Source organism: Arachis duranensis, chromosome 1 (assembly GCF_000817695.3).
Source record: "Arachis duranensis cultivar V14167 chromosome 1, aradu.V14167.gnm2.J7QH, whole genome shotgun sequence".
NCBI classification, from domain to species: domain Eukaryota; kingdom Viridiplantae; phylum Streptophyta; class Magnoliopsida; order Fabales; family Fabaceae; genus Arachis; species Arachis duranensis.
The window spans coordinates 91,208,562-91,226,164 of NC_029772.3; the positions used below are offsets into that span (position 1 = coordinate 91,208,562).

General features: G+C 35.0%; 3 protein-coding genes across 4 annotated transcripts in view; 1 reads left to right on the plus strand and 2 right to left on the minus strand.

The window, feature by feature from the left end:
- Window positions 1-1,512: 1,512 nt before the first annotated feature.
- LOC107460714 (tetraspanin-8-like) lies at window positions 1,513-2,553 on the minus strand. Its single transcript, XM_016079105.3, has 2 exons — window positions 2,038-2,553; window positions 1,513-1,815 (listed from the first exon to the last, which is right to left on the minus strand). The coding sequence occupies exons 1-2, from the start codon at window positions 2,551-2,553 to the stop codon at window positions 1,513-1,515; spliced, it is 819 nt and encodes a 272-aa protein (XP_015934591.1).
- An 875-nt stretch (window positions 2,554-3,428) lies between these two features.
- Window positions 3,429-5,845, minus strand: LOC107459654 (cytochrome c oxidase subunit 6b-2). Its single transcript, XM_016077881.3, has 4 exons — window positions 5,730-5,845; window positions 4,814-4,902; window positions 4,648-4,729; window positions 3,429-3,634 (listed from the first exon to the last, which is right to left on the minus strand). Exons 1-4 carry the CDS (start codon window positions 5,736-5,738, stop codon window positions 3,581-3,583), a joined length of 234 nt encoding a protein of 77 aa, XP_015933367.1. The 5' UTR covers window positions 5,739-5,845; the 3' UTR covers window positions 3,429-3,580.
- Window positions 5,846-9,508: 3,663 nt separating this feature from the next.
- LOC107459642 (rop guanine nucleotide exchange factor 5-like) overlaps window positions 9,509-17,603 on the plus strand; it is a 25,162-nt gene continuing 17,067 nt past the window's right edge. Inside the window, exons 1-5 of one of the 2 annotated variants that reach the window (XR_008006675.1) lie at window positions 9,509-10,232; window positions 10,616-10,732; window positions 10,814-10,968; window positions 11,073-11,147; window positions 11,241-11,775. Coding sequence is in view for 1 of the 2 variants with exons in the window: in XM_021144145.2 (XP_020999804.1) it covers window positions 9,914-10,232; window positions 10,616-10,732; window positions 10,814-10,968; window positions 11,073-11,147; window positions 11,241-11,399 (825 nt within the window). In the remaining variant the exon portion in view is untranslated. Of the gene's footprint in view, window positions 10,233-10,615; window positions 10,733-10,813; window positions 10,969-11,072; window positions 11,148-11,240; window positions 11,879-17,603 lie in introns of those variants that run through there. The other variant, XM_021144145.2, reaches the window with a different exon arrangement.

Here is a 17,603-nt window from a genome sequence, read left to right on the forward strand (position 1 = left end):
GAACGCAAATGGAACTGCCACAAAAGAAGGCAGACGGAACTACCACGAGAGAACGCAGACGGACGGAACTGCCAAAAGAGAGCTAAAACTATATGATTTCTTCATGAGAATAGGTAAACAGCGGATGACAATGATGTTTGATCATTCGACTCGAAAAAATACAAAACATAGAAAATAGGCTAGTCGGTGAGGTGAAAAAACAGCAAAAGAGTGACAAATGGGAAAGAAGAATGGCATGAAAAAAATACAAAAACTACGGTAATTTCACCGCAAGAAAAACAACCTATCCTCTTCAAGCAAGATACCATGGCTCTGATATCATGTTAGAAACAAGAGACTAAACTAAAAAAAGATGGTATATTATTGAGTGTATTCAAATCGTATATTCAAGTTGTCTATTCAAGTTGTCTGGAATGATACAATATAGAAGGGTATTTATAGGTACTAAGAGAATCGTAATAATAAAGACGTAATATTCTATAATAAATATTCAGATATACTAAATAATACTAATTGATCCTAATTGGTCCTAATTATATTCTAACATCTGTAATCCTTTCTGTAACCGTTTGGGTGTATTTCTGTAACCGTTTGGGTGTATTTCTGTAATCATTTGTGTGTATTTTTAAAGTTCCATTATCTTCAAAACAATTTCAAAGCTTGATTTCAGAAACCATGAAAGTCGAAAAAAAACGAAGCAAAGAGAGAACGCATGAAGAAGATCCAACAAATTTGGCAAGAAATTCGAAAAAGAAACGAAATCTTTTGAAAAATAGAAGTTATATATTTGTGCGTTAATTGATTTGAATTGATTTAAAATTTTGTTAAAAATGCAACGTAACAAGCAGCGCTTTTAATGGGTGGGTTTAGTTTAGACTTGTAAAATTTGTAAAGTCAAGATCTATATAATTAAAAATAATAATTTAATTAGCTCTTAAAAGATATTATATTATTTTTAAGTATCTCAGAAACTATTTTATTTCCTAAAAATTAATTTCTAACGAATTAGCTCCTAAAATACTTTTTTGACAACAAAGACAATAGCAATGATAGAGTACAAAATTAAAGTACCACATACTAATTAAAAAAGGCTTTTTAATTTTTATAGACTATTTAACTATTATGATTCTTTAAAATCAAATTTAAATAAAGATAAAGAGCATGATATAGTAAAGAAATAAATATTTTGCAACCAAAGCTTTAGGAAAATACACATGCATGCACAATAATATGGTATTTCTTATGACTTTAAAGTTTAATAGTCCCATGACATATAAAAGTTCAAAAATCAATCATATAAAATAATTTAACGGGGAGATAAGTATACAAAGCAAAGATGTATACAAGTCAAACCAAAATTTTAGGGCAAAGGAAAAAAGAAAAATAACGAAAGAAGAATCTTATATAGAATATTAGTACTATTGTCTTACAACAAAATACACCGTCATAAAAGGATATTACCTCAAGCATGTCATATATAGATGCATCATTTGGTTGATGGTAATAGGAAATTTAGCGATATTTTCTATAATAATTGTTTCTTCGGTTATTTCTAAATGCACAGCAACCAATTGAGTAGATAAAGGTTAAGATGACGACGAGTATCATGTTGGCAATGGCTAATCTCTTCCAGTCATATTTAAGATCTTCTAGTAATCCAACCTTGCAAGATTGACAATCGTAGCATAAAGTGTTTTCGTCATTACTCCATCGATCACAGTCAGGATTGTTATAAGTTCCATTTTCTGGCTTCGTCCAAACATTCGGACTTTCATTCACAAAATTACACTCATTTGGTGGCTTACAACATCCACGCTACAACAAATAAACAATCATCTAAAATTAGTTACACAATACTAATCAAACTTTAATGAGGGACATTTTAGTAAAATCAAGTAAATAATAAGGTGCACAACTTCTTAATTAATTAATTAACACATGCATGCAACGTAACAAGAAGAAAATGGAAGATGAAACTTTGAGAAAAACCCTAAAGGAGAAATTAAAGAGATTGTATGTGATTAATGAATATGTTACCTCAACTGCTGGTGTGTGTTTTTCATCAACGATAGATTTGAAAGCGTTGTCCAAAAACTTGTGACGGTAATTATTATTTGAGCAAACTTTCCCAGTTTGCAAACAGCTCTTAATTTTGTTCCATGTCTTTGTGTCGTTGACCTTCCTTTGGAGCCATTTGGAATAATCTCCAAGCTTATAGTCATCGATCCCTTTGTTGGAGATGGCTTCACTGACATTCTTATGGGTGACGACGAAGGCGAAGACGGTGAAGACGAAGAGGGAGATGATGAAGAGGAACATGACGAAGAGGTAGAGCCATAAGAGGCACGTAGAGCGACAACATGCTCCAATGAGTCCGGCAAGTGAAACAACCAGCAGAAATATGCCAACCACCATGAAGGGAAAGTCTAGCCACCGCTCGCACTCCGTTGCCGCCTGCTTCTGCATGGCCACGCCGGCCAGCAGGATTGGGATCGAGAGGATCAAGGTGAAGAGGTTTAGAATTCCGATCACGATGTTGCTGCACCGAACCATCTTGTAAAGGAGAGTTTAATTAATTTGGTAATTGATTAATTGAAGAGCAAAGAATTAATGTTATTGAGGTTTATATATTTGTTTTTCATAGCCTATATAGAAAGGGTGGATTTTGTTTTTTTTTTTTTTTCGCTTAAACTGTTTAACAAATACAGATTAGAAACTGCAAAGAAGATAAACACCTTAAAATATACAATTGATTTTTATTTGACATTAGAGGATTAAACGTTAGTTAGTTATACCTGTTTTTCTAAATAAAGACATTTATAGCGGTTTATTTTGTTGTGGACGAGGTAAGTTCCAGAGTATCCACCTTTCTTATATTACCAAATTGTTAAAATGTAAACTGATGTACAATTTTCATTTATATTGTCACTCTTTAACGCCGTTTCTCTTATATCAAAATTTGTTATTGAAATAGCTGTTGAATATCTTTCATATTTCACTCCCACTAAAAAAATGGTCTTCAAAAAAGTAATAGATAATTTGTTTATTACTTTGTGAATTTTTTTTATATCTGTTATATAGTTTCTGTAGAGAGTAGGGGCTAGGATTTGTGTATTTTGGACACTATGCATAATTGCATATAACTACATTAAGAACATCCCGCACATGTTTTTTTTGTTGTGTAAGCTATGAAATATTGAAATGTATCTGTACACTCAAATAAAAACGCAATTTTTTTTCTTTGGCTTTATATAGTACTAATTTTATTTTCTTTGTTTATGTATTTTTAATTCGATTTAGAAACTATACTTTTTTGTAGCATTGCTAATCTAAAACAAAGTTCTGATTGAAGAGAATATAATTGTCAGAATCGCCACTTCAACTTAAAAGGCAAAATTCTGTTACCAAAAAAAAAATGGGTGCAACAATTTGTGAACTTTGAACACTGAATATCCCATAAACTGCCTTATTGATCCAACATGATTTGGTAAAGATCATCAAATTAACAGAAGAAATTAAACCAACATAAAGTTCAAGTGTTTTCAAGCCTCAAAAGGTTGTCCAAGGCACAGAGATGATTTCAAAGAGGTCCTGGGAAAGTCCCATTCTCCCTCTGCTCATTCCACTTTTCAACCTGCCACAAATTTAGCAAACAAAAAGCTTTCAAACACAGAAATGCTAACCCACCAAATAGAGTTTTGCGAGTCAGAAATAATGTATCAATGCAATTTATGTTTATGGTTTGATACTTTGACTTCGCGATGATCTAAGTGGTCGAAAAATATCTTTGTCTAGTAACTAAATCATCATGCTAATACAAGTCAATTAACTGACTCAGTAGATCTAACATGTTAAAGAAAAGGGCCACTGAAGAGAGAAGGAAAGTAGAAAAAGAGAATTCTAGAGATATAGAAAAAGCAGTTCGGATCCGCCAAAGCTTATCACACCTCAGAAGCATGGATGCATAAACCTGGCTCATGCAATGGCTATATAGAATGTTACCCAGTTATAACACCAGTAAGACAACATTTTTCCTTTGCCCTTGTGCATTTGTGAATGTCTCAATATTCATGATGTCTTCTAGCCAAAATAATATTCATTATTTCTGAAATGACATTTGGTTCATCAGACTTCATAATGCATTAAACTCGTTTCAACGATTGTCTCTTTCCTCCAAGCATGTGAACTACAAAGAGTGTCTATTTGACTATATAAGAAAGAATCCCCATACTATCTTGTTAGTCTCCAGTGACACATATTCGGTAGGGGAAGTAGAGTGCAAATCCAGATTATCTAAAGGGGAAAGCATAATCTTTTATTGGAGACAAGTACAGCCATCATAGATTTTAGGGAAAACTATTTTCTAAAATTCGGTGAGATAAAGCTTTGTTGTTCTTGTTGTTGTTATAAAATTCCACAATTATCTTCTTATGTCAAAAACTCACCAATGCCCTCACTCAACACCACAAGCTCCTACCCACTACCACCCATGACCATAAATAAGGCTCTAACTCCTAATTGTGTAAAGAAACCTGATATTAAGGACTAAACCACAGATCACATTGCTTCACAAATGACATCAATGTTTAAATTGAAGTAATTTTGCAGACAATTTAAATGTAAGCAAACAAGCAATAGGTTGCTTACCCATTCTCCAGGGCAAAGGGAGCGGTAATATTTAGCGAATCTCTCACATTCAGCTGAACCATCACCCTTTGCTGCCAAGCACCTGTGATCAAGAGTCCAGGTTCAATAAAATATTCTAGAGAAACAAAATTTTGCTGAACAAGATAGGCAATGTCAGAAAATCCACCTATGAAACTCTACATAACGAGTGAAACAGTGTCTGGTTTGATTTGTTGTTGGGAAACGAAAATCAGCAGGTGCAGTTTTTAGCTCAATCTAGCAGTAACCAAAAGAACCAAAAAAACGAAAATAAAAACATCAGAAGAAATGCCAAAAAAACACAGACAGAATGATACTGAACCTGTCACATCAAAGTTCAAATGCAAAACATGACAACATATGCATCAACTAAATGCTAGAGTTAAACCTTCTATCAGGCTCTGTAACTCCAAAAACGAATACAAGCATGCCTTAAAACATATTGTCCATATCCTCGTCAACCACAAATGAATTATGATGTGTATGAATGTCTAAAACGAAATAAAGCACATCTTGATTAGCAATCATATGGCAATGGATACGCATGGTGCAATTTCATAGAAACCAACTTTACAAAGTTAACCCGAAAATCCGAAATGTCATTATTTGAATTCAAAGAAACACAATTAAAGCGATATACTCTGAATATTTTTCTCTTCTCACTCTCACTCACCCACTTTTCACTTTTTCCCTGACAAAAATCAATCATTCGGCTAAAACAACAACAACCTTGGATCGTTGAACCGGATCAAATTTAACCAGCAACAATGTTGATATAAAAAATTTCGAAATTTTTCACGTTTTTGAAAGAAACAAAAAATGCAACTCAATGTTTTTGTTACAGAAAGGTGAAATACCGAATGTTTAAATAATTCAACAGATCAATAAAAGAATATAACTCTAATAACAGACGAATCTGCAAACATTAGGGGAATGTTACAGATTTTAAATAAATCGCATAAATGAGCAAATGAAATAAATGGCGTAAGATTATAGGGAAAAGGAACAATTGGTAGGAACGTGAGAATGAGAGAGAGTAAGAGAGGAAGAAGGAAGAAGCACACCTCCGCCATGAGTGAGACTGGGATCAAAACAATTGCTTTGGAAGAATTCTGTTTTTTTCAGAAATGACGAAAGAAAAAAGCGCAACTAAATTAATAAATAATAGACTTTATGGGCCAACATGAAGCCCAATTATATTGCACAGCGAAAATAATCTCCGCTATTTCTTACTCTAAAAAAAAATTCCTGATCTAGATTCTAGAGTACCAACCAAATTAAATAAAATAAATAAAAATAAATAAATGAGTACCACTATATATAGTTCAGTTTTTTTTAACAAATTAAATATTTATATTTCTAAAATTTTTATCCATGCCACTTTATAAATCTCATGCAACACACCCAGGCACGGATCCAGAAATAATATTATGGAGGCCAATAACATTGAATTACCACCATTGTCATGTATTTAAGGCATCACCTAGAAATACCACCAGAAACTAAAGGAGGTAGTTGAATGGGGACTTATTTAATTAAAAAATATTAGTATTTTTAATTTTATTACTTATTTTTTAGATATTAAAAATTATTAATATTAAAATTAGACTGAATTTTTATTTATACTAGATTAAATACTAAATATTTTTTTAAAAAAATTAAATTATACATAATAACTTATTACTCTTAAAAAAAGTTAGGGGGTGGAGGCCGCCACTCGCCCCCCTTATGTCCGTCCCTGAACACACCTATATAAATTCGAAGGTAAATAGACTTTCAATTTCTTACCTTAGCAAGCTTTTCAATTTAAAAAACATTTTTTCTATAATTTAGAATGTCTTATTAATGAAAACTTGATGAAACAATAATAAAAAAGAAATCAAGGATTAATGTGATTCAGGTTTGTAATTTGAAAAAAAATTAATTCTTAAATTTTAAGATTAAAATAATTCACATGTACAACTTAAAAGAAATAATGAACCTGAAAATTTTGTCAAGATTGTTTACCATGTATTTTTCTTTATTTATTTTATTTTTTGGATAGGTTAGTGATAATCTTGGAGGATTGAACTTAGCGGCGGTGAGTTTTGACCAAGCGTTAATATTTAAGAGCAACTACAACACCAAATAAAATAAATTTGTGTGTTTTACTGTCAATATTAAAAGTTCGAAAGATTTGAGTTGACTTTACTGATTTTAATCGATTTATGTTAGATAATTTTAATATTATGTACCCTAAAAAATAGGATCATTCTGTCTGAAATCACATGGTTAAACTTAAAACTATACAAACTTCAAGTCTAAAAAAAGTGAAACTATATAATATATTTAACTAAATTGTTATTTAATGATTTTTTAACTATTAACTTCGTATGAAAATAATTGTATATAAATTTTCACCAGTAAAAAAAAATCATGGTTTAAAGTTTAATATTTTCTAAAGGAGTGCACTATAATAAATTTAGTTAAGAACTGCTTATTGAAAATAATACTTTAGAAAAAGATAAAAGTCAGAAGACATGCACATGGTTAATAATAAACTACCATACATCCATGTATCATTCAACAAATTTTGATAAGATCATTCAAAAAATATTTTTCTGTTACTTATCCGAATTCAGTTTTTAATAGGTTAATGATTATCTCCAAGGATTAAACTTAAGAGCATGATATTTTAAAACCATTGTGGTTGTTTATGAACATACAAAACAACCAAAAGCAATAACAACAATACCATACAAGCAACATGATTCATTACATAGGCCACTCTTGCAAAGACATTCAATTCATTCTGCTACAAAGTTTGAGAAAAATATTTTTACCTTCTCCAAAATCTATACAATGAAGTCCTTGCTCGAATTTACGGCTTTAAGCAAATAATTCACAGGTTACAATTAAAACAGGAAAGGAAATCGCGTTATCTATAACGAATTTTCATTAAAAAAAAGTTATCAATTCAGCCATGCTAATTAACAAGATAGAATAAGCTCAGAGAGCAATATTTAATTGACTATTACTAACTAAACTTCATCTCCAAACAACTGAACCTATCCATACAGCACCACCCTCGCCACAACCAGCACTATTGCCAGCTGCTATGCCATTGTTATCTCCACATGGTACAACGTTTTCTCCTACTTAGGCAAACGCCTTCTGACCATGATCTCTCCCATAAGCATCACGAAAGGGACCATTATTATTGTCTATAGGCATAGCAGCTCCAAAACTGTTTTGGAGCTGTTTACATAGTATTAATTATTCAAATGCTAACAAAAATACACCCAAATTTTACTATGGACAAAAATACTTTTAAATAATTTAAAAACGCGACAAAAATATCTAACAATAAATATGTATTTTCAAAAAATGTCTTAGAGATTGAATTTTGATACGATTTTTTGCAAGCATGATTAGAAAAATAAAATATTATTATTCTTAAAATTTGGTGACTTTTTTTGCTAAGTATATATTTTTTATAATTTTTTTAAAGTATTATTAGTTGTTAACAAAAAAATTATAAAAATGAATATATACTTAAGGAAACCCCCCCCCAAAATTTAAATATAATAATATCTCATTTTTATAATTATACTTATAAAAAATTACATCAAAATTTAATCTCTAATGTATTTTTTGAGAAATACATATTTAATGTTAGATAATTTTGCTAAAAGTCTAACATTAAATATGTATTTGTCAAAAAATACATTAGAGATTGAATTTTGATATGATTTTTTGCAAGCTTGATTAGAAAAATGAGATATTATTATTCTTAAAATTTGCTAATTTTTTGCTAAATATATATTTGTTGTGATTTTTTAAAAGTATTATTGGTTGTTAACAAAAAAATTACAAAAAAGATAAATACTTAACGAAAAATTATCAAATTTTATAGATAATAATATCTTATCTTTATAATCATGCTTGCAAAAAATAACATCAAAATTCAATCTTTAAGATATTTTTAAAAAATATATATTTACTGTTGGACATTTTTATCACATTTTAAAATTATTTAAAGATATTTTTGTCGATAATAAAATTCAAATGTATTTTGTGAGCATTTAAATAATCCGGGGTTATTTTTTGTGATTAATCCAATAAATAAATGGGACAAGTCATCAAATTCAATTCATTTTAAATGGCATTGCTTGTAAATTAAGTGTTCTTTATTTCTCCTAGCCTTTATTCAGATAAATCTTATCCTTAAGAGTGTCAATGATTTTGATGATTCTTTCGTGTTTAATTTTTACGAGGTAACAGAAAGAAATTGACTAAGTCTCTAGTGCTACTTTAGAAATAGATAAACAATGTCATTTAGTTTTTATTACAACTTTCATAAACAATGTAGTATAAAATTATGTTTTATATTCCTACATTGATAACTTTCTCAAATAAGAGAAATACTGGCATGATATTGGAACATACTTAATATGAATTTTAAGAGTAGTAATAATTTTTTAATTAAAAATAGAGAAAAGATTGAAAATTAAGAGTGTAATATTGTGATTCTTTAATTGATAATATTTCTCTCCTGATGTATATTATTCTAAAATTATTCAATAATATTTTTTTCACTGTATAGTAAAGTAATAAAAACAAGAGATAATTTTGAAAAAACACACATTCTGATTTCGTTAGCATAACTAAAGTACTACTTTGGCATAACAGTACTAATTTCGTTGCTAAAGTACACTTACAAAAAGACACAACAAATTAATTATTCAACTGTGCATAGGGGCAATAATGTAATTTGAGGTATTCATCGTTTTGCACAGCAACCGGTTTTCAAAATTTGTTAATAAAAATGATATAAAATTTTAAATTACTGTGAGAGCGAAAGCCAGAGAGAGACGTTGGGACATGGCAGGTGCCACTTCCAATTGCAAAGCTTCAAACTTGAAATCAAATTTCCGAACTTTCTAACACACTCTGTATGAAATGTGCTTCCTTTTTTTGAAGCATCTCAAAACACACAAACTTTACGGAAAAGTCCACACGTCTTCATCATTTCATCGTCTTTTTTCGTTTCAAAACAACCTTAGAATTGGTCCCTCCCTATAATAATAGTATCACATTTCTCCTCTTCCTTTGTTCCTTCCATGTCCAAACCTATGTTACTGGGACCTGGTGAATCTTATCTAGGTCAGTGGTGAAGTGAGTGGTGACTACCCCTTTTGCCTTTTCATATATATAAGCTTGTGTTATGTGTGGGAAGTGAAAGAGAATTTGTAATTAGCTGTTAAAGATGAGTGCTTTGTCTAAGAAGAGTGAAGAATTTCGGAAGAAGAGAGATGGGTTGGTTAAAAAAGAGTCGTTAACTGATTCCACTGCTGAGTCAAGAGAAAGCAGTTTCAGTGGATCAAATTCAAGTTCCTCATGTTCATCAAATGAAGAAGCAAAAGCAGCAAAAGGGTCTTCTTCTCCATCTCCACCTGCTCCTCCACTTGGATGGCCTATTCTGAAAGCTGCAGTTTCCAAGTGTGGGAAATCTGATGAAAAAGATAATGATCAAGAACATCATTTGGATGACACAAAATTTAGTAGTATTGGTTCAAAAGTGTCAGGTCAGTTTCTCGTTATTTTAGAAATCTGTCTTGTTTAATGAATAAAAGTGGTTGATGTGCTTGAATTTTCAAAAGTATAAGGATGACAACGCTTTTATTTATTTATTTATTTTTTCAGTTTAATTATTCATTGGAATCTAATAATCCCTTTTTATGTCGGTTTAGTTGTAGTTTATTCTCCTAAATCATTTTTCTACCTATCAATTTTCAAATAAGGAATTTTTTTTACTGTTTGTTCTGTTTTTAAGATAATAAATGTATTTCGCTTTTACCTTATGTAGTAGGAAGCAGAAGAATTATTAGAAGATGATTTAGGATGATATATGATTATTGCTAGTAGGTTTGTTAATTTAATTACTTTATTTCCTTTCAAATTGGAGCAGATGCTGAAATGATGAAGGAAAGGTTTGCAAAATTGTTGCTTGGTGAAGACATGTCAGGTTCTGGGAAAGGGGTTTGTACTGCTTTGGCCATCTCAAATGCTATCACTAATCTGTGCGGTATGCATTTCCTTCTTCTGATACTTTCAAACTTCAAAGTTCGAATTTAATTCGTTTTGAACTTTTTTGCAACTTGTGTAGCCACTGTGTTTGGACAATTATGGAGATTAGAACCTCTACCTTCTGAAAAGAAAGCTATGTGGAGAAGAGAGATGGAATGGCTTGTTAGTGTTAGTGATCACATTGTTGAACTAATACCTTCTTGGCAAACATTCCCTGATGGAAGCAAGCTAGAGGTAAATTTGGATTAAGTCCTAAATTTTCAAGTACGGTTTCATTCAACAAAAGTAGAATATGAATCATAATGTTTCTAGTTCTAATATGTTGCTTTATTCTGCAGGTAATGATTTGCAGGCCAAGGACAGATATTTTTATCAATGCTCCAGCGCTTAGGAAACTTGATAACATGCTTCTCGTGAGTGATGAATCTTGTTGTTTGAATGCACACTACATTGGTGATTGTTGTCACATGTTTGTTGTTAATGTGAATTTATACTTTCTATTACAGGACATATTGGATGGTTTCACCTCCACCGAGTTCTGGTATGTTGACCAAGGAATTGTAGCCCCGGAAGCCGATGTAATGGCCTCATTTCGCAAGACGATTCAACAGCAAGACAGGAAGTGGTGGCTCCCGGTGCCCCGTGTTTTAATGATTAACGATTAACGACTCTTAAAGTTGTCATGTCCCTGGGACGAATGAAACCCGACACATAAGACTTTGCAATTCAATTCCAATGGCTTTGAAAACCTGCTTCATTCTTCTCCACAATTCACAACACTCTTCTTCCACAACCTTCTTCTTAATCCCCTGTTTATGCATTCTTCACAATGAACCTCACAACAACCACATCCTGCATTTATCAACATTTTTTACTAAGAGGAAGCTCCATCTTACTCTTCTCCTCACAACTTTTCTTTCGAGTAATTTATCAAACACTAGTGGTGCATTGTTGATGGCTCAAGAGTTGGACTTGGAGCTTCAGAGATACACTGATTCGAAGGAAGGTTTCACTCTTCTTATACCCTCTTCTTGGACTAAGGTAAAATTATTTACCCATTTTTGTTGAGTAACCTTAATCTTTGATAAGCTTTTTCTACTGTGAAGAATTGCGTATGTTTGGTATGATGTGTTGGAAAATGATTCAATAGGTGCCTTTTGTTTGGTGTCTAACTTTTGTCTAAATTATTTTTTATAGTAATTTTAAAATATTTAAAATTTTTTAACTTTTATACTTTTAAATTTAAAATTAATTATTATACCTATTTTAGTAATTAGACAATATTCTTTAGACACCATAACAAATACCTAAATGAAAATGGAATAAAGTGGGTAAAATATTGAGTTTAAAATCTATATGTTTTCCTCTCTGTTTGGATTTTGATCCCAATGAAAATTTCTGGACAAGATCTCCTCCTTCTAAGATAACGCCTTGATTTTAGGCTTCATGATTAAGTACTACTTTATTCATATTAATCGCCTTCAATATCTTCAATATGTCTGTCCATTTTTACTTTAACGCGTACGACCTCACTACAATATTATATTTGAATTTTGGTTTTACATTTAAATTTATATTTAATTTAAATCAATATTTAATGCCCTTTGAGAGTTTTTTGTTTTAATTAAAAACTATCTAAATTTACATAATACAAAAAGATAAAAAATTTTAGAATAAAATTTTAAAATTGAAATTTAAAAATAAAATTTTTTAATTTTTATCTATAATGTAAAAAAAAATCCTAGAATAAAATTTTAAAACTGAAATTTGAAAATAAAAATTTTTAATTTTTATCCATAATATAATATAAATTAAATTGACACATTCTATCTTAAAAAGTGAAGCTTACATAAATAAATACTATATTTAAAAATAGGAATCCAAGAAAGAAGAAGAAGAAGAGAAGAAGAAGGAGTGAAGAGCAATCAGATTCTGCAATGATAAATTTGTGGGATATCAGAGGCCCGTAGGATATGATAGACTTTGATACCGATGAACCACCGCAGTTTCAGATTGAGTCTCCGCATCTGCCTGAGCTCGTCTGGAATGGGGACGAAAACAAGATTGTTGCCGCCAATGTAGGTGATCCCCAGCCACAGCCGTGTGCCATAGACGTGAGTGGTAATCAACCACCTCAGCCGGTTATTGATGAGTGTTTGCCCGAAGTTATGAACATGACATAGCACTATTGGGGAAGTCCATTATCTGGTTATGAACCACTTCAGTCTCAGCCTCAGTCATGTACCATTGACGTGTGTGGTAATCAACCACCTCAGCTACCATCTCAGCCTCAGCCTTGGTCTCAGTCACTTCAGTCTCAGCCTCAACCTTATGCCATTGACGCATCTGGAAATCAGCCACCTCAGCTACCGTCTCAGCCTCATCCTCAGCCTTGGTCTCGGTCACTTCAGTCTCAGCCTCAGCCGTGTGCCATTGGCATGTGTGATAATCTACCACCTCAACTACCGCCTCAGCCTTGGTCTCGGCCTCGGCCTCAGCCTTAGTCTGGGCCTGGGTCTCAGTCTCGGCCTCGGCTTCTTTCTCACCCTCGGCCTCTGTCTCAGAGGGATATAGTAAGGACGGTGACATGTGGTTATCCATCACCTCAGCCTCAGTGGGATTCGAGGAACATGTTAGAGCTTATTCCCGATGTCGGTGGTCATCAACAACTTCAACCTCAACCTTCGGTCTGGACTTGGGAGGAAAATAAAGCCTTTAAGTCAGTTACTACCAATTATTTTTAGGATGCTATCCGCAATCGTTGGGAGGCCGTGGTTGCTCGTCTCCCCGGCAGGACCTCGGCACAGCTGCAAGAGCGCTTTTATAAGTTGATGAACGACATCAATACCATCCATAACGGTCATCCTACAAACACACCTTTTAGTGCTACATCTGATAACATGACCATCATGATGAAACACTGATGGTTTTCAGTGGCTAAGAGAAGGGGGGTTGAATCTTAGTCCCCTTTTTTAATCAATTACACTTTCTGGTCTTTGAGGAGACTTTTTTTATTTTTATCTCGTCCTTAGCCACAAGACTTTTATTTTTGTCTCGTCACTTGGCACGAGATATTTTTGGTTTTAGCTCCTGTGCAGTAGAAACAGAAATGGAGTAGAAAAGAGAGAAAGTTACACCCAGATATATCCTGGTTTAGCAGCTAAGTGCAGTGCAGCCTACATCCAGTCTCCATCACAACAATGATGGAATTTCACTATAATCAACCTGATTACAAACTGTAAAGTGCTAACCCAACTTACAAGGGGTTTGTAATCAGGTTGATTATAGTAAAATTCCATTATTGTTGTGATGAAAACTGGATGTAGGCTGCACTGCACTTAGCAGCTGAACCAGGATATATCTGGGTGTAACTTTCTCTCTCTTCTACTCCATTTTTGTTTCTACTGTACAGGAGTTAAAACAAAAAATGTCTCGTGCCAAGTGACGAGACAAAAATAAAAGTCTCGTAGCTAGGGACGAGACAAAAATAAAAAAAGTCTCCTCAAAGACCAAAAAGTGTAATTGATTAAAAATGGAGCTAAGATTCAACCCCCATTTTCTTAGCCACTGAAAACCATCAATTGGTATCAGAGCTTGGTCTCAAAGAGATCAAGCTTTGCAGCTTGGAGAAAAGATCCACATGGCAGAAAGTAGTGGCTCAAATCTGGTGTCCTACAATCTTACGGAAGGACAGTCAAGCAACAAATCGACTCTTTTCAATGGGGAAAACTATACCTATTGGAAGGAGAGAATGAAGATCTTTGTGCAAGCAGTAGACTACAGGCTTTGGAAGATCATCCTAGAAGGTCCTCAATTTCCAACCAACACAAGTGCTGAAGGAGTTGTCACACTTAAACTAGAAGTTAGCTGGACCGAGGAAGACAGAAAGAAGGTTGAGCTAAATGCTAAAGCTGTAAATCTGCTCAACTGTGCTATCAGCTTCGAGGAATACCGACGGGTGTCACGATGCACAACGGCAAAGGAAAACTGGGACAAACTGCAAATCACTAATGAGGGGACCACCATTGTGAAGAAGACTCGGATAGACATGTTAAACAGAGAGTATGCAATGAAAGAAGGAGAATCCATTGATGAACCGTTCGGTTCAACACCATCATTGTTGGCTTGGATGCTATGAGAATAACACATTCTGATTCTGTGCTTGTGAAAAGAATGTTGAGATGTCTTACTAAAGAGTGAGAAACAAAAACTTTAATTATTTCTGAGAGCAGTAGTCTTGATTCCATGACATTGGATGATTTGAGAGAAAACCTTCTTGCTTTTGAAAATACTTATTTGAAAAAAGATTCAAAAAAGAAAGGAATTGCTTTTTCTTCTATGACTAACCCCCTGGATGATGAATCTAGTGATAACTCCTCTGAAAATGAATTTGTGTTGTTTGCAAAAAAAATCAGGAAAATGGTGAAGTTCAAAGGCAAAGGCGGCAGCTCAAGGAAAATGAACAAATACCTTGGCAAAGTAACTTGTTACAACTGCAAGGAAATGGGGCACTTCAAATCTGATTGTCCCAAGTTAAAAACGGGGGAAGAAGAAGGGTCTGATTTATTCAAATATACCCCACCATGGTAAGATTTTCCTTTGAGCTTTGTACATAGACCCTTGACTTCATGTTTGCTAGATAGATTTTAATGTCAATTCTCCGTCATTTGTTAAATTCATAGATGGTTTACCAAGCAAAATGCCCTGCTATAGTGCTTAAGCAGCTGTATGGAGGGGGGAGTTGAAATGTCAAAAGTGATGTAAACACATGCACAATTAGGAAAAGCAACCCCCTCTGCGCGTGCGCGCGCCTGGCGCGTACGCGTCCTTAAGGCACTCGACGGTCACCTACGCGGACGCGCACCGTGCGCGGACGCGTGGATTGCGAATAACAGCCCTCCATACATTTACCCGAGAGTTGCACCCACACCATGCCAGGACCATGCCTGAAGCACAGGAAGCTCGCGCGCACGCGCACATGGTGCGTCCGCGCCCCTGGGCGGAATCTGCCAATTGACGCGCAAGCGTGCTATGCGCGTCCGCGCCGATTGCCCTGTTGCACTCTGAAGCAATCTCTGGTACTGCGTCCAGAGAGTTGTGCCACCCCTGTGCCTCCCTTATGCCACCAGCCCAATCACATGAGCGCGCACGCGCGCCCCATTCCACCTCGCCTCCCTACGCGCGCCCTGTGCGCGCACGCGCGGATAATCGGCGCCAATGCAAGAAGGGGCACACTCACCCCTTCACTTTCATTTCACATTTTCCCCCCTCTCATACCTTCTACTACACATCCAACTTGAAAAAGGGGCACACTCCCCCTTTCACCCTCATCCCTCCATTCCCTCTTCTACACTACCTTCTACCACTTACTACCTTCTCCACCACTCCCCATCAACCCACACCACAACCCCCTCTCCCATTTTCTTCATCATCTCACAAGGTACTATACTAAGCCACCATCTCTTGTGGTTCTTATTCATTTAGTCTCACCTTCTTTTAGTTAGCTTCTTTCTTCTTTTATTTTAGTTACCTCTTTAGGAGTTTTTTTTGTTTTTGTTTTCCTTTTCCTTTTTCCTCTCCCTCAAATTAACTCTTCATGGGCATTTGGGTCTCCACTTCACCTGCATTAGTAGATGAGTTGTGTTGCTTGTTTTTCTTATAATCACTGTGGACCGTAATCATTAATATTGGATTGTGAATTACTCCATTGCTTTCACCATCTTCTAATCACACACTACAAAAGGATGCACACCAAGTGTTGGACGAAAGGCATACTTGACTTTTGAGCCCTCTTTGACTAAATTGCCTCTCAACTTACCACTTTCCCCTTCTCACATCAATATTTGTGCGCCGAAAGCAAGTGTCGGTCACAGTGGAAACCATCCAAGAAGTCCTTGGGATTGAACCATCAACGGATGTATATGACGCCTACGAAGAAGTCTTGGCTACATGCGATGACCGTGCATTCGATTGGAGCGCGATCCTCCGCGTCATTGCTTTACCCGACGCCTATTGGATTCGAGAGACCATAAAGCGAAGACCCAAGGGTGTAGATGTCCGTCACCTCACTCAAGAAGCCACGGCATGGGCCCAAATTCTAGCTCACTATGTGCTCCCAAGTACACATGGGTCATCCATCACCGCCGAGTTGGCCTTATTGATATGGTGCATCTTAACCGAGAAACCGGTCAACATTTCGCATGCCATCCGCCAATCCATGGGGCGCATTCATGCCAAAGGAAATATATGACGCCTACGAAGAAGTCTTGGCCACATGCGATGACCGTGCATTCGATTGGAGTGCGATCCTCCGCGTCATTGCTTTACCCGACGCCTATTGGATTCGAGAGACCATAAAGCGAAGACCCAAGGGTTTAGATGTCCGCCACCTCACTCAAGAAGCCACGGCATGGGCCCAAATTCTAGCTCACTATGTGCTCCCAAGTACACATGGGTCATCCATCACAGCCGAGTTGGCCTTATTGATATGGTGCATCTTAACCGAGAAACCGGTCAACGTTTCGCACGCCATCCGTCAATCAATGGGGCGCATTCATGCCAAGGGAAATCTACCATTCCCCGGTTTGGTGACAGAATTGGTTGCAAAAGCCGGCGTCAACCGAGAGGCTAAAGATAGGAGGACCTCAATTCTGGTCGATGGTGATATAATTCCGACCAAGAGATGCCTCAAGCCTCCGGAAGCCACCAAGGACATTGGACTACCCACACCAACTCGCAACACTACCACTTCATCTACATCACAAAAATCGGCCGCCCAACGCCTTATTTTAGGGTAGTCCAATGTCCGTTGGGCGGCCGATTTTTGTGATGTAGATGAAGTGGTAGTGTTGCGAGTTGGTGTGGGTAGA